General features: G+C 45.8%; 1 protein-coding gene across 1 annotated transcript in view; it reads right to left on the bottom strand.

Moving 5' to 3' along the window:
- Positions 1-20,885, bottom strand: part of TRIO (trio Rho guanine nucleotide exchange factor) — a 431,915-nt gene that overhangs the window by 6,538 nt on the left and 404,492 nt on the right. Inside the window, 6 exon segments of the mRNA XM_008164380.4 lie at positions 21-99; positions 7,333-7,454; positions 9,414-9,576; positions 17,467-17,494; positions 17,896-18,034; positions 19,438-19,685. Coding sequence (XP_008162602.2) covers positions 21-99; positions 7,333-7,454; positions 9,414-9,576; positions 17,467-17,494; positions 17,896-18,034; positions 19,438-19,685 — 779 coding nt within the window.

Below are 20,885 nucleotides of genomic sequence, written 5' to 3'. Positions count from 1 at the left end.
ATAGCATGAGTAAGTCATACCTGCCAAGTTCAGCCACTTCACTGTACACGGAATCAAAGTTGTCTTTCCAGATTACCATGATCCCATCACTTCCAGGACCTTAAAAGAAAGACAAGAAGAATTATTTCTAGTACAAAAAAAATATTTTCAGCCTTAATTTAAACAACCCATATTAAAAAGGGATACTCCTCAGAATTTCACAACTGCCATGTCAACCATGGGACTGTTTCAGGTGGCTGTAGGCTGGACAAACTCTGGAAATCATGCATTATTTGGGAGTGGATCTTGGAGGGATGAATATTCCTCCATCACGGACTGATCGTTGTCTTTTTTGGTTTGAGATTGGGATGCATATAACCTGGAAGGGCAACAGGCCTGTTTCTGTGGTGTCAGTGATTTTCAGGCACCATTGAGGGATAAGGTTGCTCTTCTGATTGACCACTTGTGATGGTTTGGTAGGACTTCATTTTCATAATGGAGAACAAAATAATATTCTAATGGCCTGTAAATGCCCTTCTCCTCTGGCTTTGTCCTACAGGTCATCACATAAGTAACCTGAAAAAGATGATGCAAGAAGTTGGCTACAGGGCTGGTGACTGAACTCTCACATGAGTCTGAAGAATTGTGACAGATTTTAAGGTCACATGCTGTGGCCCTGCAGAAATACAGGTGCTCTGTCCTACAACCTTGGAGTTGGAATCTTGTCTTTATGGGCTGGTGAAGCGTAATGGGGAGAGGCACTGAGGTCCCTGTTTATTGAGACTGTCAGCATTTCCCTTCAAGGAGTTGAGGAGGAATAGGGATGCTGGCTGTCACTGTGAGGCTAATGGTCCAGAAACCAACGCTTGATGTTGCCAGTCTGGCTTACTGTCGACTGGTATCTAATCTCCCATTTTTGGGCAAGGTCATCAAGAAAGTTGTGGCAAGGACACTAGCAGTTCCTTGAGTTCTAAGATTTCCTTGATTACATCACAATGTGGGATAGGTAGTTCAACCAGTGGAATTTCTGATTATTTTATTCTAACTGTAAATAAATGGATGACATTTCCACACTGATTTTTTTTTAATCTGCAGCAGCTTTTGATACCATTGCTCATGAAGCTTCCTTTATTGGCTTACAGATGCAGGCAAGGGCGAGTGGAATTGTTCTTGAGTGGCTCTGTTTTCATCTCTCCAAGAGCCCAGAAGCTAACTGTGGGCTATCATTCCTCTGTGCTGAGGATGCATTCCCACAAATGAATTGCAAATGAAGTGGCTGGAAGCACGAGTGAGGCAATATTGGCTGCAGTGCACTCAAGTATGCTGACAGAACAGTGGAGTAAAACCTATTTAATATATAATTTCAAGCTTGGATAAGGGCTAGCTGGCTGTGACTTATTTGGACAAGTGTGACAATCTTGGTGGATTTGAAGAAGCAGCCAGAAGAATAGGTGGAACGTATATTGGGGTCCTTTATCGAGGGTGTGCAACTGCCATTTATAAACGCAGTTATGTAACTTGGGTGTGTCATTAGATCCCGCGCTCCTCCAGCATGCCCAAGTACCAAACACTGGTTCTGTGACTTTCCGTGACTTCTGAGCGGCTGGTGCAGCTCAGGCAACCCCTGGGCCAGTCGCACCGTCTGCTACTGGGACAGTCTCGGGCCACCATCCCCTTCCTCCCCCCAGCAGCAGCAGAAGGTGTTCGGGAGCGGGGGATAAGGGCTGGGGCACGGGAGGGGGTGAGGGCTCTAGACGGGGCTTACCTTGGGGAAACTTCCAAGACGCAGCAATATGTCCCTCCATCAGCTCCTAGCTCTGCGCTGCCTCCGCTTGCAGGCACCACCCCCGCAGCTCCCATTGGCTGCAGTTCCCAGCCAATGGGAGCTGTGGAGCTGGCAGTGTGTGGCGCTAGGAGTTTAGGGACATGTTGCCACTTCCGAGAAGCCCGACGGAGCCTGCCAACCCCCCCCCTCTTTCCCCCTTAGCACCAGCGGGGGTCCCGAGCTGCTCCCACCCGAGCACCCGCAGTGCCCCTTGAAGCACTTGCGCTGCCCTCCCGAGCACCTGCGGGCCCCCTCCCGAGCACCCGCAGCATTCCCAAGATTTAGTCAGGGGTATATAGTACAAGTCATGGACAGGTCATGGGCTATGAATTTTTGTTTACTGCTCATGATTTTTACTAAAAATATGAATGACTAAAATGTAGCCTTAACTATGGCCAAGAGTCCTAGTGAGAAAAGCAGGACTTTCCTTTCCAATGAGGAACTAGCCTGTCCCAATTATGCCCACCTCATTATCATCTCAAAACCAGGCTGCTGCAATACACTCAACATTGGACTACATACACAAACTATTTCAAATCTGAAGCTAGTGCAGAATGCCTTGACTGGTTTATTGAAAGGAGTTATGTATCAGGAGCACACGTTATGGGATCTGCATTGGTTGCCAATACAATTCAAAGCAGAATTCAGAGTGGTGGTGGTGTTGCCTATAAAACCCTAAATGGTTTGAGACTTGGTTATCTAAGAGGTCACTTATTTCAGAGCCAGAGGTGAAAGTAAGCCGGTACGGCGTACTGGCAAGAGCCAGTGCGCCATATTGGGGCGGATCGACTTCCCCTGGCAGCAATTTAAAGGGCCTGGGGCTCCCAGCAGCGGCTGGAGCCCCAGGCCCCTTTAAATTGCCGCCAGAGCCCTGGGGAAGCGGCGGAGGGGCTCGGGCGGCGATTTAAAGAGCCCGGGGTGCCTGTTGCAGCTACCGCCCTGGGCCCTTTAAATCGTCCCTGGAACCCTGGGGTAATGGTGGTGGGGCTCCAGTGGCTATTTAAAGGATCCAGGGCTGCAGCAGCTGCTACCGCCCCAGCAGCAGGGCTCCGGGGACGATTTAAAGGGTCCGGGGCTCTGGTAGTCGCTACTGCCCCGGGCCCTTTAAATCATCCCCTAAGCCTGCCAGAGCCCTGGGTAGCGGCGGTGGAGCTCCAGCAGCTATTTAAAGGGTCCACGGCTGCGGCAGCTGCTACCGCCCCAGGTCCTTTAACTTGCCACTGGAGCACTACCAGTGGCCTCTACCAGAAGAGGTGGGGCCTTTAAATCCCCAGGCATTTTAAATCAGGATTTAAAGTGCCTGGGGCTCCGCTACAGTAGCAGCAGCTGGAGCCCCATGCCCTTTATATCACCCCCGGGGCTCCCAGCCTCTGCAGCTGGTAGCTCCGGGGGTGATTTAAAGGGCCCGGGACTCTCAGCTGCTGCTACCACAGCCCCAGCCCCGGGCCCTTTAAATTCTGATTTAACGAGCCTGGGGATTTAAAGGCCCCGCCTCTTCTGGTGGAGGCCCCGCCCCCTCCTCAGGACTCTGGAGTACTGGTAAATCCTTTAAATTACTTTCTCCTCTGTTCAGAGCCTAAACTTAAGCTTCCAGACGCTCTACAAAACTCATCTTTTTTTCCTCACAGGCTTTGGGGAAGCCCAAGTCTATTTTATAGTCCCCATATTGGCTGGCACATGTGTCACGGGTAGGATGAGCAGCCCTTTGTTGTATTTCATTTTGTGTTTTATTTTATGGAATGGACAGAGCACAGAATGGGCATCTATAGAGGTTTGTATTAATCCAAATCAATGACAAAACATGACCATGACAATTTAAAAAAATGACTTAATTAGTTTCAGGTACTTCACCTGCCCAAATCACCGACCAATTTTTATTTTACCACCTTACTTAATTTTTCATGTTTTTAAAAATGTCTGTTGCTTCCCCTCTGCTGGGTGGAAGACCCATTTTAAAAAAAGAGAATTATATTAGCAAAACACTGAAACTGTTATGTATATGCTGTCAAAAGCATAAAGTAAATAAACCAGAAAAAATATTCTCATCTTAAACAGTGACATGTAGCTATAGTAGGTAAAAGATCCTCAAGTAAAGCAGTCATTTTTACGTTGCTAGTGTTTCTTTATTCCCCCACATGCATGCTTTAAAAAAATCTGCTTTATTTCAGATCCTGAAGGAAGATACAGCTTTAAAGTGTTAGACAGGCCTCGTAAGAGGATTGTGTGGTTTTTGGATCTGAGAAACAGGGAGATGAAGAAATATGTGCCACTAAGCATTTGGACTTCCCTGTTTAGAGTGAAAGAGCTTTGAAAAAGAGTTAAAAGGCGACATGTCACTAGTGTTTGATCTCTTGTGGGTTTGAGAAATTCTGAGATGACACAATTTTTTCCCAAAACAGCATTAAGAATACAGACTTAAAAAAAAGTGATTTCAATACAGCTCTTAGCTGGTATTGGTAGCCATTGTGACTGCCAACTGTGACAAGAAAATCACTACAGGATTCCTGACTCACTGGGCCAAGCTGGGAGCCACCCAAGCAATGAGTAAACTCAACTCTCCCCACACAGGATTACCATCTGTGGGTGCCCCAAACTAGTTCACTTCTGAAATCTGTCCAGCCTTGCTGAGGCGACTGGCGAAGGAATATAAGAATGGCCCTACTGGGTCAGACCAAAGGTCCATCTAGCCCAATATCCTGTCTTCTGACAGTGGCCAGTGCCAGGTGGCCCCGAGGGAATGAACAGAACAGGTAATCATCAAGTGATCCATTCCCTGTTGCCCATTCCCAGCTTCTGGCAAACAGAGACTAGGGACACCATCCCTGCCCATCATGGCTAATAGCCATTGATGGACCTATCCTCCATGAATTTATCTATTTCTTTTTTGAACCCTGTTATGGTCTTGGCCTTCACAATATCCTCTGGCAAGGAGTTCCACAGGCTGACTGTGTGTTTTGTGAAGAAATACTTTTTTGTTTTAAACATGCTTCCTATTCATTTCATTTGGCGACCCCTAGTTCTTGCGTTATGAGAAGTAGTAAACAACGCTTCCTTATCTACTTTCTCTACACCAGTCATGATTTTATAGACCTCAATCATATCTCCCCTTAGCTGTCTCTTTTCCAAGCTGATAAGTCCCAGTCTTATTAATCTCTCCTCATATGGAAGCTATTCCATACTTCTAATAATTTCTGTTGCCCTTTTCTGAACCTTTTCCAATTCCAATACATTTTTTTTTTTGAGATGGGGCAACCACATCTGCACACAGTATTCAAGATGTGGATGTACCATGGATTTATACAGAGGCAACATGATATTTTCTGTCCTATTATCTATCCCTTTCTTAATGATTTCCAACATTCTGTTTGCTTTTTTGACTGCTGCTGCACATTGAGTGGATGTTTTCAGAAAACTATCCACAATGACTCCAAGATCTCTTTCTTGAGTGGTAACAGCTTATTTAGACCCCATCATTTCATATGTATAGTTGGGATTTTGCTTTCCAATGTGCATTACTTTGCATTCATCAACATTAAATTTCATCTGCCATTTTGTTGCCCAGTCACCCAGTTTTGAGAGATCCTTTTGTAGCTCTTCGCAGTCTGCCTGGGTCTTAAATATCTTTGGTAATTTTGTATCATCTGCGAATGTTGCCACCTCACTGTTTACCCCCTTTTCCAGATCATTTATGAATATGTTGAATAGGACTGGTCCCAGAACAGACCCCTGGGGGACACCACTATTTACCTCTCTCCATTCTGAAAACTGACCATTTATACCTACCCTTTGTTTCCTACCTTTTAACCAGTTACCAATCCATGAGAGCACCTTCCCTCTTATCCCCTGGCAGCTTACTTTGCGTAAGAGCCTTTGGTGAGGGACCTTGTCAAAGGCTTTCTGAAAACCTAAGTACACTATATCCACTGGATCCCCTTGGTCCACATGCTTGTTGACCCCCTCAAAGATTTCTAGTAGATTAGTAAGCCATGATTTCCCTTTACTAAAACCATGTTGACTCTTCCTCAATAAATTATGCTCATCTATATGTCTGACAATATTATTCTTTATTATAGTTTCAACCAGTTTGCCCAGTACCGAAGTCAGGCTTACAGGCCTGTAATTGCCAGGATCACCTCTGGAGCCCTTTTTTTTTTAGCTATCCTTCAGTCATCTAGTACAGAAACTGATTTAAATGATAGGTTACAGACTACAGATAGAAGTTCTGCAATTTCACATGAGTTCCTTCAGAACTCTTGGGTGAATACCATCTGGTCCTGGTGACTTATTGCTGTTTAATTTATCAATTTGTTCCAAAACCTCCTCTAAAGATACCTCAATCTAGGACAGTTCCTCTGTCACCTAAAAAGAATGTCTCAGGTTTGGGAATCTCCCTCACATCCTCAGCCGTGAAGAGCGATGCAAAGAATTAATTTAGTTTCTCCACAATGGCCTTATCGTCCTTGAGTGCTCCTTTAGCACCTCCATTGTTCAGTGGCCCCACTGGTTGTATAGCGGGCTTCCTGCTTCTGATGTACTTAAAAAAAATTTGCTATTACTTTTTGAGTCTTTGGCTAACTGTTCCTCAAATTCTTTTTTGGTCTTCCTAATTGTATTTTTACACTTCATTTGCCAGTGTTTATGCTCCTTTCTATTTTCCTCACTAGGATTTAACTTCCACTTTTTAAAGGGTGCCTTTTGCCTCTCACTGCTTCTTTTACTTTGTTGTTTAGCCACAGCGGCTCTTTTTTGGTTCTCTACGTTTTTTAATTTGGGGTATACATTTAAGTTGAGCCTCTATTATGGTGGCTTTAAAAAGTTTCCAGGCAGCTTGCAGAGACTTCACTTTTGGCACTGTACCCTCATTTTTCTGTAGTTCCCCTTTCTGAAATTAAATGCTACAGTGTTGGGCTGCTGTGGTGTTTTTCCTGCCACAGGGATATTAAATTTAATTATATTATGGTCACTATTACCAAGCTGTATTCACCTCTTGGACCAGATCCTGTGATCAAGAATTGCGTCTCCTCTGTTGGGTTCCAGGACTAGCTGCTCCAAGAAGCAGTCATTTAAGGTATCAAGAAACTTTATCTCTGCATCCCGTCCTGAGGTGACATGTACCCAGTCAATATGGGGATAATTGAAATCCCCCATTATTATTATTATTGAGTTTTTTATTTCAATAGCCTCTCTAATCTCCCTGAGCATTTCACAGTCATTATCACCATCCTGTCAGGTGGTTGGTAATATACCCCTACTGCTATATTCTTCTTATTAGAGCATGGAATTTCTATCCATAGAGATTCTATGGTACAGTTTGATTCATTTACAATTTTTACTTCATTCGATTCTACGCTTTCTTTCACACATAATGCCACATGTCCCGTGAAAAGGATTGACATAAATCACTTCTAAATTTCACGAACTCAGAGGCCAGGGTTTTCTACATACTGTGGATAATGGATACCCATCCTATGAAACCCAAGATTGCTGGTAATGTTATCTGATGAAAAGAGGCTAAGAGATAAACCCACCTAAAACTCGAAGACTGGCTGAAGATGAAACCGAACCCATATCGTTTGCAGCTATACAGGTATAGATACCATCGTCGTCTGTGGTCACACCAATGATTTTCAAGGATGCCTCTCCTAAATCACTGCAAAACACATTAGAATCAATCAGGGAGTTCCATGTCCTATTTAGAAGTCTCCAGCTCTCAACGCATCTTACATACAAATTCAGCACTCTTACAATACACACCCACCAACTCCACTAAATAATGGTACATCTTAGCTCTGAGCATTTCAGAATGACATCTTGCAGATTCACATTAAAGTCAAAATCTTCATCTGCCAACTGGTCTCCCTTTCGCAAGAGGATCAAGAATTTCCCTTTTCTCCTGCCATCCTGAAGTCTCCATTTTGTAGCAACTTGTGTGTCAGGGAGTCCCCTATGGAACCATTTAATACCGCCCTCCCCTGGCAGAGAGATCAGTACACACACTCGGGAGTACTGTGCTGTCATTCCATCACCAGGCTGGTCACGGCACAAATCTGTGTGTCATCCAATTGCTTAAAGCATAATGAAACTTTCTGCCACAACATTTGCTTGACCATCTCATGTCAGGAAAACACTGGATTTTATTTTTTTTAAAAAGGGCTAGGAACATTTAATTAGTCTTACTCTCAGTTCATTCAATCACCACCTCAGTATTTAAAAAAAAAAAAAGTCACCAAAAATAAGTGAATTTAGTGACTATGAAATAGAGGACTAATAACTATAGCTTGAGTCAGGTGTCAGCACTGTATCAGCTTCTCATTCAGGTCTGCCAAGGAACTTCAACCCCACAAAACCCCTTCTATTCCAGCTTTATGCTTCTCTGGAGCAGAGATTGTGTTTGGACAAACATCTAACTAGCAGAAAATCTCACTTCTGCATTCAAATTTGTACTTGCTATTATTGCAAGTACCACTAAAGTTTCCAATAACTGAAAGTTTATTCAATGAACACCTCAGTATTATTTCCTCCCTATTTGTTCAGGATATTTACGTTGTGCATTTGACAGCACTCTGTGAGTAACCAGTTAGCCAGTTCTCCCCGTTGGTGTGGGTCTCTAACAGCAGCAAGGGAGAAGGAAACAATCAATCAATCAATAAGGAAAGTGTGATGGAGCCACAACAATTGCCAGGCAGACTTAAGCAGCTGCAGTATCTTAAACTTCTTTTAACTGATTTTTTTCAAAATTGGCTACTTTTGACAGTAGTATCCCTTAAACTCTCAGCCCTTGTTTTGAAATCAACAATGCTTAGATCAGTGGTCCCAAAACGTTTTACCTTGTGCGCCCCCTCCTGGGCCAGGAGAAGGGCCATGTCCCCGGGGGTTAGGGGGGGGAAGGGAAGATACATGGACGGGGTAAAGGGGCCAAGGCTGGGGGCCACAGCTGAGGGAGGGGCTGAGAGCAGAGCCTTGGCAGCCCTGACACTGAGCGTGGGGCCTGAAACCAGGGCCGAGCCAGGAGCGGAGATAGGTGGCACTCCCTCCCCCACCCCTGTGCAGGCTGGCCCGGGCCCCAGCCGTGCCTCCCCAAACGTTCCTTCACACCTCCCTAGGGAGGCATGCCCCAATTTGGGGACCTCTGGCTTAGATAAAGAGCCAGAGCCCCTCCAGCAGTGACTCCTCTGCAATTTCACAAAGACATGAAATATTTCATTACAAAACCTTTAGGTCGGCTACACTCCGTTACAATTCCCTGCAGTCCCTCCTCCAGAACAAATCCTGCATTAATGCTGCTTGCTGAGACTATGGTTAATTCCTGAGATTTTCAAGATGTGTGAAGGTACCTCTAATGCCCCTGTCCAAAACAAACACACACTCACCCACACCCAACACTGGATTATTAGCAAACTGGAGGATTGGCAGCTAAAGCCTATTATGCACAGTCAAAGCACACACAGGAATTTGCACTCCATTTTTATTTATTTGGGGTTGGGGGAGGGAATTGAAAAAGTGAAATGGGACTGAAGACAATGCCCCACACTGCAAAGAAAACAAGTCATTCTGCTCTCCACAGAACTCTCCCCTTCAGAATGCTGAAACAGCGAACACACTACTGTACCTGTACAAAATGCTGTAGTGACTGTCATTGCTTAGGGTGTTATGATCAGGACCCTTCCAAGTTACTGAAGCTTTCGGGCGACCACAGACTTTACACCTAAAAACGATGGTCTCTCCTGTCTCACATGTGACCTCACCCAATGGTATTATAAACTCTGGGGGAACTGGAAAAGAAAAAGAAATTGTAATAAGTGGACTGAAGTTTCCCCCCTTTCATCCTGCCCTCCCATCATTCCAAGATAAAGCACTGTATTTACAAGTTTGGGGCCTTTCCCTCTCCCCTTGAAATACTTATTCCACATGTCCAATTGAAGCCTATAGTGTCAAGTGGTTAGACCAAGCAACTGGGACTCTGCAGAGTTCTAATCCTTGTCACCCATTCTCTGCATGAACTTGGGCAAAATGTTTTGCCCTTGTTATGCCTGATGCTACCCACAAAGATCTAACTGAAAACTAAACACTATCTGAGATGAGTTTCCTGAGTAAATGCTATAGCGAGTGATCTAAATGGATGTGCTGAGGTTTTGGGTTTTTTTTAAAAGAAGTCTTAGCATGTGTAACTCCATTCATCTGAAACCAAGTCCAATCTAATGTCAGGATGAGCCTGAGTAACCCCAAGGAATGAGAAGGGATGAGAAGGTTACTCACCTTGTGCAGTAACTGAGGTTCTTTGAGATGGTTGTCCCTGTGGGAGCTTCACTTTAGGTGTCTTGGTGTCCTGTACTTCTTGTCGGAGACTTGTGGTAGCAATGCCCCGGTTGGTTGCACACGTGCGGCAGCCAGCTTGCACCACTCTGAGTGGCTACCCCGCGAGCGCAGCCAACTGCCACCCAGTTCCTTCTCTACGCGAGGATCGAGTCGGAACTCTGAAGCAGAGGGGAAGAGGGTGGGTAGTGGAGCACCCACAGGGAAAACCATCTCAAAGAACCTCAGTTACTGCACAAGGTGAGTAACCTTCTCTTCTTCTTCTTCGAGGAGTGTCCCTTTGGGTGCTCCACTTTAGGTGACTGAAGAGCAGTGCCCCTTGGTGGAGAGGAGGGGCTTTGGAGTTGATGTATGTATGGTGGAGAGCACTGATAGATCGAAGTGAGCGTCTGCAGGTGACTGCTGTTCCAGGGCATAGCGTTTGGTGAAAGCATGGTGCGATGCCCAGGTATCTGCTTTACAAATATCAGTTATAGATACATGTCTGAGAAAGGCTATGGATGTGAACATAGCTCTAGTGGAGTGTGTGCGAAGTCCAGAAGGAGCTTGCACATTGTAATTTTGGTACCATCGTTTGATACAATTAGAGACCCATTTAGAAAGTCTCTGTTTGGAAATGGTTTGGCTTCTTGATCGTTCTGTTGTGGATATGAATAGCCTGGATAATTTTCTGAATGTTTTTGTTCTCTATACGTAGAATAGCCAGAGCTCTGCGGATGTCTAGCATGTGAAGGGATGCCTCCCTGTTTTTGGCATGCAGCTTGGGAAAGAATACAGGTAAGTAAATGGGTTCATTGAGATGGAAGAGGGGGCAACCTTGGGTATGAATTTAGGGTGTGGGCGTAGAATGATTTTGTCCTTGAGGAATGTGGTATAAGGTGGGTGAGCCATTGGGGCACCCAACTCTCCCACCCTTCATGCTGATGCGATAGCTACTAGAAGGACGACCTTCATGGATAAGTGCAGGAATGGGCAAGTTGCTAGCGGTTCAAAGGGTTTGCCCATGAGGGCATGGAGAAAAAGGTTGAGGTCCTACATAGCGGTCGGGTCTGTTAATGTGGGGTAAGTGTTCTCTATACCCTTGAGAAAGGGCTTAGTTCTGAAGACCGTGAATCCGTCCACCTCATTGTGAAAGCTGGTGATGGCTGATAAATGCACGCTGAGTGAGCTAGTCAAGAGGCCAGACTTTTTTTGAGTATGAATATGTAATCAAGGATAGTGGGTAACAGGGCCAATTGTGGAATGATTTGCTTGTCTCGGCACCAGATAGAGAATCTTTTCCACTTGTGTGTGTATATTTTTCATGTGGAGAGACGTCGGCTGTTAAGTAGAATGTTTTGGACCTCCTTGGAACAGCATGTTTTGAGTTCTGTCATCCCTGGATTAGCCATGCCTTGAGACGAAGTGCTGGAATGTTGGGGTGATGGAGGCGTCCTGTATGCTATGTCAGTAGGTGAGGCAGGAGGGGAAGGGTTCATGATCTGACAGCCACTGGCAGGGCCGGCTCCAGGCACCAGCCTACCAAGCATGTGCTTGGGGCAGCACCTGGAAGGGGGCGGCGCTCAGGGTTGGGGTTTTTTTTGTTTTTTTTTTAAACATACTGGGGCTGTTGGGGCGCCCGGCGGCACTCCAGCCGAGAGCGGGGCCGGTACTGGGCTCGCTGCCCTCCCCGCGGTGCTCCGGCTGGCCGGGGAGAGCGGGGCTGTGGCCGGGCTCGGCGCCCTCCCCTGCTGCGCTCCCCTCCGGAGGGGGCGGCGGGAGGCTTTTTTGCCTGGGGCGGCAAAAAAGCCAGAGCCAGCCCTGGCCACTGGGGTCAGGTATGGGAACCATGTTTGTCTGGGCCATGTTGGTGTAATCAAGATGACTCTGGATTTGTCTTGTCTGATCTTGTGAAAGACACGACTCAACAGGAGTATCAGGGGGAAGAGGTACAGGAGCGGGGCCTCCCACCTGATGAGGAAGGCATCTCCGAAAGAGTGGCTGGCTCATTACAGAAGCAGCTTTTCCTCTCCTGGAATTGACACCTCCTCATCTATTATTGGGAGTGGACTACATCCACCCTGATTGAATTGGCCCTGTCAACACTGGTTCTCCACTTGCCAAGTAACTCCCTGCTCTCCATGTGTCAGTATATAATGCCTGCATCTGTAACTTTCACTCTATGCATCTGAAGAAGTGAGGTTTTTACCCACGAAAGCTTATGCCCAAATAAATCTGTTAGTCTTTAAGGTGCCACCAGACTCCTTGTTGTTTTTGTAGATACAGACTAACACGGCTACCCCCTGATACTCTGAAAGAGTTGTGTCCCAGTCTTGCTCGGGAGCAGTACTGTGGGCATTTGGCATTGTGGGTCGTGGTGAAAAGGTCTATTGAGGGGAATCCCCATTGTCGGACTAGAATTTGCAGAATTTGTGGGTCTAGTTCCCACTCGTGCGTCCGTGAGAAGTTCCTGCTGAGGTCATCTGCTGTGGCATTCTGGTTTCCAGGAAGTAGGATGCCATGATGTCTATGTTGTTGGAGATGCACCATTGCCAGAGGCGGACTGCTTCTGTGCAGAGCAGGTAAGATTGGGCCCCTCCTTGGCGATTTATATAAAACATAGTCGCCACGTTGTCCGTGAGAATCTGGACAGTTTTGTTGCGGATCAAGGGGAGAAAGTGATGGCTAGTGTTTGGAATTGCTTGGAGCTCCAGTAGATTTATGTGGAGATTTAACTCCTCTAGGCACCATCAGCCCTGGATGGTGTTCTCAGCCAAGTGTGCCCCCCATCCTACCAGAGAGGCATCCATGGTGATAGTGACTGATTGGGTTTCCCTTTGGAAGGGAAGGCCTGAGCAGACATTTGTTTGGTTTGTCCACCATGTGAGTGAGTCTTTCACTCTGCTGGGCATTGTAAGCCGTCTGTTGATCGAGTGTCTGTAAGGAATGTAGACAGTGCGTAGCCAAGTTTGTAGACCTCTCATATGTAGCCTGGCATGTTTCACGACAAACGTGGTAGCCGACATGTGTCCGAGAAGTTGTAGGCATGTTCTGACAGATGTTCGTGGGCTGTGTCTTACTGTTGTGATTAGCTTTATTAAGGCAAGAAACCATTGTTGGGGTAGCCGTGCTGACGCCATGACACAGTGGCGGTGTGCCCCTATAAAGTCCAGTTGTTGGGTTGGGATCAGGGTGGATTTCTGTAAGTTGGTTTGTAAATAGGGTTGGAGTGGTGTGAGTGGCGTGAACTGTCTTGTCGTATGTCAGTGCTTTTAGCAGGCAGTCATCTAGACAGGGAATATGGTCACACCCTGCTTGCGAATATGTGCTACTGCAATGGCCAGTACTTTGGAAAAAACCCTGGGAGTCGTAGAGAGGCCGAAGGGAAGTACCTTGTACTGGTAGTGTAGGTTGCTCAGAGTGAATCGTAGGAATCTCCGATGCGCCAGGTGGTTAGTGACGTGAAAGTAAGCATCCTGTAGGTTGAGGAACGAGAGCCAATCTCCTTTCTCCAATGCCAGAATTATGGTTGCTAGGGTTACCATCTTGAAGTGCTGTGTTCTCACAAACTTGTTCAGTTTGCATAAGTCCAGAATGGGCCTCTGTCCACCTGTTTTCTTCGGAGTGAGAAAGTAATGAGAGTAGAACCCCCAACCGCTGTGCTGAACCAGTACTGGTTCCACAGCACCTAATTGCAGGAGATGCTGTATTTCCTGCGGTAACAGGTACTCGTGAGATGGGTCCCTGAAGAGGGATGGGGAAGGAGGGTGGGTAGGTGGAATGGAAAGAAAGGGGATGGAATAGCTTTTCTGCCTAATTTCCAGAACCCACTTGTCTGTAGTGATGGTTCTCCAGACTGGGTAAAAGGGTGTAAGGTGGTCCTCAAAGGGGCTGGAAATTAGAGGTGACTCTGGAAGTGGAGAATGTGGGGCTCCTGTGTCCTCGACCGACACTTCAAAGCGTTTGCCTAGAAGTGGATGGCTGAGACGTAGACGAATGCTCCTGTGTCTGACAGCATCTCGTCTGGCGCTGTTTGCGGCATTGATCATAATGTCGTTGAGGCTGAGTGTATGGGGCAGGATGAAATAGTTGGTTGTAGAATCTGCCCTGTTTCTTCCTTGTTCGCAGGGATACAGATTCCAAGTGTCTTTCGTGTTGCATGGGAGTCCTTCGGGGTGTGTAAGGAGACGTTTGTGCTCTCTGCAAACAGTTTTTGCCCCTCAGAAGGTAAGTGCTCTACTGTCACCTGAACTTCCCTGGGGAAGCCGGAGAAATGGAGCCATGAAGCCTTCTGCATACAATGGATGGCGATGGAGCGAGGTGCCGTGTCAGCAGAATCTAGAGAGGCCTGCAGGGCAGTTTTGGCGAAGAGGAAACCTTCTGCTATATTGGCTTTATATTGTTCTTTTTTGTTAGTTGGGATGTGGTCAATAAAAGATGACATCTGAGAAAAAAATGGTGTGTGTGTACTTGGCCAGTAACGCAGAATAGTTTGCTATGCGAAACTGGAGGGTTGCCGATGAATAGGCTTTCCTGCTGAAGAGGTCTAGGCATTTCCAATCTTTATTATAAGGATTGGTTTCGGTTTGACGTTGCTTCCCCCTCTAACACCAATGAGTTTGCAGTAGGGTTGGTAAACAAAACTCAGCTCCTTTAGCAGGCACATAGTACTTCTTGTCAGATCACTTACAAGAAAGAGGGGCTGTGGCTGGAGTCTGCCATACGGTTTTTGCTGGGGCCATGATGGCAGCATAAATGGATAGTGCTATCTTGGCTGACGGAGAAGCTTGCAATATGTCTGTCAGCTTATGTTGAGTCTCTGGTAACTCAGCCAATGAGATGTCTAGTGAATCAGCTACTTTTTTAAACAAATCCTGAAAGGATTTGAAGTCATCTCCCAACGTGTGTGTGTGTGTGTGCGGGGGGGGTGGGGGGTGCCATTATTGTTTCGTCCAGAGACTAAGTCAGGATGTGGGTAGGTGGGAGAGTGTCACCCTCCGGCCTGTGGACAGATTCTTCAGATTCCTCCTCCAGCAGTTCTGGGGAAGCTGGAGCAGATGGAGGTGATTGCTGTGTCCTGGATGGATTGGATGGCTGGGTGATTTGGGCTCTGCATAATGCCCAGGGGTACCAGCATGCCCACTGTGGTGGGAAGGCCATGGGAGGGGACACCCATTGTGGGGCTTGCCAACCCACGCCCTGTGGCCGAGTGGGTCCAGGTTTAGGAGAGGAGTGGTGAGGTGTTCCCACTCCTGTCTCCACTTCCTCCTCTTCATCAGCGGAGAGAGGAGGGGCCGAGCTAGCGAGTGTAGTGATAAAGCTTGGCCCTGACTCTGGCCGGAATGCCATCGGTGCCAAAGAGCGGTGGATGCAATGAAGAGGTCTGCATGGCTGACAGACTGTTGCGGTACCGGGAGATACAGTGCTGGCAGCACAGGAAAGCTGGGAACCAGAGGGAGCGTTGTCGGTGCTGCAGACTTGTCACATTGTATTGGTGAAGCAGGCGCCACAGCGCTGTGCTGTGCCTGAAGTTTCTGTTCCCTCAGTGCCAAGCTATGAGACTTAGTTTTGCTGCTATGAGAGCGAGACCGCACAGAGTCTTTTGTTCCTTGGGACGTCTCAGTACCAGACGGTCCTGGTGCCTTGCGGTCCGGTGCTCTGGGTGCTTTTGATACCGGGGCAGTTTTTGTGGTCAGGGATTGCTTTTTTGGAGGTGTGGCGAGGAGTGAGACCGCTTTTTTGTGGATTTGGTAGGACCAGGGTCCTTAGCAGCCATTTTTGAAGAGGACCCCACATCTCAGGCAGCTGCAGGTGAGGACGGGCGAGGAGGTGTCCTGGACTAAGGGTCAGAGGGATCTCCTCCTCATTAAAAGTTTTAATTGGAGGTCCCTGGCCTTTCTTGTCCACACTGAGTTTCTTGCAGTGGGGATACTTTTGGGTAGTGTGTGTCTACCCCACTGCGAGTGGCCGCCTGTCACTGGTATTGAGAGTCTGAAGGTCAGACAGTGCTTGAAACCTGGAGAGCCAGGCATGTCTGAGAGGCTAGCTGAATGAAGAACGGGAATAGTCCCAGTCTAATGCCTCTTCGGCGGCTGCCTGCCAGAGGCAGGGAGAAAAACGGGAAAGTGGTTTTTTTTATAAATGTGAAAAATGAAAAAAAAAATGAATGGAGAGATAAACAATGAGGAAAATTAACTGAGAAAAGAGCAGAGATTAAAGGAACATGAGAGTAGATAAGGGCGCTGCTGTCGTTCCGACCGAAACCAAGGACAGTAGAGAAGGAATTGGGTAGTGGTTGGCTGTGTGCATGGGGTAGCTGCTCGGAGTGGTGCAAGATTACTGCCGCGTGTGCGCGGCCAATTGGGGCACTGCTACCACAAGTCTCCGACTAGAAGTGCAGGGCACCAAGACACCTAAAGTGGAGCACCCACAGGGAAACTCCTCGAAGACGAAACCTAAGGTACCTACGAAATTATGTTCTCTTCAAGATCTGGGCCTTGCCAGAGCAATCCATGTATTCATCACCTCACAACTGGATTATTGGATAGCATTTATATTTGAAGATCACTCAGAAGCCAGAGCTGGTGCAGAATGCTGTACTCAATCCAATATAAAGCAACAGAGGGTCCTGTGGCACCTTTAAGACTAACAGAAGTATTGGAGCATAAGCTTTCATGGGTGGACCCTCTGTTGCTTTTTTACAGATTCAGACTAACAGGGCTACCCCTCTGATACTTCAATCCAATATGTGGATGTTAGCAAAGTTCAGCAAACACACAGGTTTTCTGTTTACTCGTAGGTCAGATCAGCCCTTGCATTTGAGGTGCTCTTGTTAACATTCCCTAGATTTGAAGGTGAGGGAATGGAGGCATGGCATTCTTGGGGGAAGGGTTCTCAATTCTAGATCTTGTTTTTCCCCCATGTCCAACTCAGCCTGGATTTTACCGGCCTTCTGTGTTCAATACAAGACACATCTCTTTTTTCAGGCGTAAGCCATATTGGGTAGGGAGAGGAAAGAAGTGGATGAGAATCTGTTAGCAGTGGTGTCTTTGCCCATTTCTTAAAGGTATGTTATACAGTACAATATGTATTCATTATTATTTAATTGTGGATATATGCCCAAAGTTCCAAGATAATATCACAGCACATACTTCATGGACTGCCTCCCTTCTCCAAAAAACCTTCAAGCTTTTAAGATACAATACAGTCAATTCCTGATGTCTGTCACATCAAGCAAGTGACTATTTTTGGTGATGAAGCAACGAGGAGTGGTTTCTCCTACACTCAAAAATCCCGTTAGCAGATACAATGCAAAGTATGTTTTCCTCAAACTACAGTTACTATGGCTTTTAATTATTAGAACAACTTACCATCATAAATGTAGTTGGGGTTGAGAAGCTGAAAATGAGAGAAAGAGAATTAATGATTTCTTTCAAGTAACATTCTTAAAACCAATATTATTTCCAATAGTCTAAAATGAAAACCATTTAGCATGGCGATGGGTTTTAGTCAGACCCACAAAAGCACAGAAGCAGCTGCAACTCAGTGTTTTGGCACCCATACCACTCTCCCCATATTCACTTTGGAATGGCATCACAGTCCCAAACTGGAGGATCACTTCCACATGCTCTGAATTTGGAGAAACAACATCAAGAATCACACATACCTGAGCCAAATTCCTGCTTGGTCTAATGCCACTCAGACGAAGGCTGTTACACAAGAGACGAATTTGACCCATTATTTTATTTAACTTACCCCACAGGATCATTTTTGAAATACCATATCCTTGTAGCATTTACCTTCACGGAAACCTTGTTGGCAAGTCCTTCTCGGGATTTGCGATAACCATTTTCTAGCTTGCCTTCCCTTTTGCCGTCTTTATCTTTTTTCTCAGATTTCTTCCTTAAACGGAGTGCTGTGTGCCAAGATGTTGACTTCCTGAAGACAGAACATTAACATTGTGTTCAACTCTTTTGAGCCCTCAGAAGGGCACTGTTCTGTTTAACTTCACTTGCATTGGAAAATTTTAATGTCTGTAATATCTCAGACACAAGATTGCAGAGTCCAGTCCTGTTGAGTATGGGAGCTGTAAAGGAAACTCACAAAATATCTTCAAGAAATCTTAGATTTCCTGGTGACCCTTTCATGCTAAAAGTATCAATTTTGATCTCAGTGTATTTCTGCAAAAAATTACAAAATTAAAGGATGCAGGGTAAGAACAAGAGACATTTTGCCTTTGTTTAAAACTGTAGACAAAATGAAAGGATCAATGAGAAGCATTGTAATGTATGGAATCTTACCTATGAAGCTAAGCCTTTCATAAAATCATGGACACTGTCAGTCAAACACAGCAATGGCCCATCAGTCCTGTCTCCAACCACAGGCACTGACTTTTCAAAGTGATGGGGGGTGCTTGACCCCGGCTCTGCCCCCACTCCACTCCTTCCCCCAAGACCTTCCCGCCCCCCAAACCCCACCCCTTCCCGCCCCCCCGAGTGCGCCGCATCCTTGCTCCTCCCCCACAGCCTCCTGAACACCACGAAACAGCTGTCCATGGCAGGCGGGAGTCACTGGGAGGGAGGGGGAGGCACTGATTTGTGGAGCCCGCTGGTGAGCCAGAGGTGCTGGGCGGAACTGCCGGTGGGTGCTCAGCGCTCGCCATTTTTTCCCTGTGGGTGCTCCAGCCCCGGAGCACCCATGGGGTCAGCGCCTATGTCTCCAACACTGACCGACAAATGTTTCAGATACAAATATAACCCCCCCCCCCAATTATCCAATTTTCCAATACCACAGTATGGGGAGAAATATACTTTCATGCCAACAACCACCTTTGTACTTTAAAGCACAAAAACTAGCAGCCCCGGTAATCTCATCTTAATTGGTGTAACTACAGTTAATTATTCTTATTAATAGAAATGCCTAATTCTTAATAAATTATTCCATTTGAAGTTTGCCTTAATTTCCATTTCAGCTCTCTTGATTCTTTTATTATGGGAAAGGTTAAGTTTGAATGCACAATTAGCCTTCTCTCAATAACATTAGGTATCATTTCAGGAAACCTCAACTGCATTTGTAATAAAGAAAATACCTGCATGGGTTTCTTAAACATTTCTATCATAGCAAACATCCAACCTATAAATCAGTTTTACTGATACCAAGACACACCAGATATCTTCCAGGACTTCATCACACATGATGTCCATTTCCGTCTGGAAGTTCATATAAACTTTTAGTTTAGAAGGCTCAAATCCTGATTTAATTGTAAACCTTTCTACAAAATGCTCAAGTAACATAAAACATGTGCAAACCCTCTTCTCTTCTGAAGAAATCCAGACACTCACTTGATTGTTCCATCATGGTTGTCAATGATGACTGCACTGGTATGCCCCAAGACATAGCCGGGAATCCAGCCCTCGGCTGCAGGGCACTGGTCAGTGGCGGCTCTGAACACCAAAAACATGTTCTGTTGGTTGCTGGCTAGAATTTGCACGACCTCTCCTTGGTAGACATTTATCTCATCCTCCTTCACTGCCGTGTAATCGTGTGTCACCAGCATGGTGGAGATATTGCTACTGCTGCTACTTTCACTCTGTAGTATTAATGGTGTAGGGGCAGAGAAGGGAGGGGAAAAAATGGGATTGAGTTTAGCGCTCACACAGAGGACACTTAAAATTACATTGTACTGCGACACTAAACAATGTGTAGTCCCAGGAGTTTATCCTTCTTTTTGCACATGCCTGGTCTACTGTATCTTTGTCATTTACACAAATAAAATATACTAATACCTGCCATTACAGAAAGCTGGTGAAGAAATGGGGATTTCCCCCCACATTTGTTACATTTATTATTCTCTGGATCCCAGTTTTATTGAAGCTTCATGACACCCCCCTTTACTACCTACAAAAGCAAACTACAGTATATGGGATTAGCCATTAGGAGGCATTATAAATCACAATTTGAAAGAGACCAAAAATTAAGGCTAGAACCCAACCTAATCAAAGCTGGGAAATTCAGCATTGAAGCAGATGATCATTCTCACCTTGCTTCATTTGTTGGAGCTTAGGACAGTAGCCCAATCTTGCATATTGCGTATAATAAGGAACAAAAGGGCAAAATGAATTGGCGTTTGTTATTGTCTCTCTAAAACATTAATGCTTGCCAGTTTCGTTTGTAAAGACTAACAGATTTATTTGGGTATAAGCTTTCGTGGGTAAAAAACCCACTTCTTCAAATGCATTGATCCACTCCAAGTATCTGAAGAAGTGGGTTTTCTCCCATGAAAGCTTATGCCCAAATAAATCTGTTAGTCTTTAAGGTGCCACTGGACTCCTCGTTGTTTTTGTGGATACAGACTAACACGGCTACCCCCGATAGGTTAGTTTGTGTGGTTTTTTTATTCTTTATTTTTAAATATGTAGGATGAGATAAATTACCTACTTTTTAGGGGTTTTTTTGTTTTTGTTTTTAAAAACCCTCTCCCTTGCACCCCCCCCCCCCCCGGAAAAATAGAGCATTAATTTACCCATTTATAGCTATCCTTTTTCTCATATTCTATCAGTAAGTACAACCATTAGAAGCGCTTGTAGTTACAGGCATGGACTCAACATAGTATGGGTATATCTGAATTTTTTGCCTTTCTCTTTAATAAGCATTGGCAACAAATGTAATGGCTGATCAATAACTCAGATGATGTAAATCACACTATCAAAGTTTTTCAGCCAAGAAAAGTTATCTGTCCTGACAGTGGTCCCACCTGAAAAATCAGGTCTAGCTATTTCCTCTTGCAACT

The sequence above is a fragment of the Chrysemys picta genome, chromosome 2 (assembly GCF_011386835.1).
Source record: "Chrysemys picta bellii isolate R12L10 chromosome 2, ASM1138683v2, whole genome shotgun sequence".
In the NCBI taxonomy this organism is placed as follows: domain Eukaryota; kingdom Metazoa; phylum Chordata; order Testudines; family Emydidae; genus Chrysemys; species Chrysemys picta.
The sequence above is the reverse complement of the archived record's forward strand: the minus strand, read 5'-3'. Positions and strand labels throughout refer to the sequence as shown.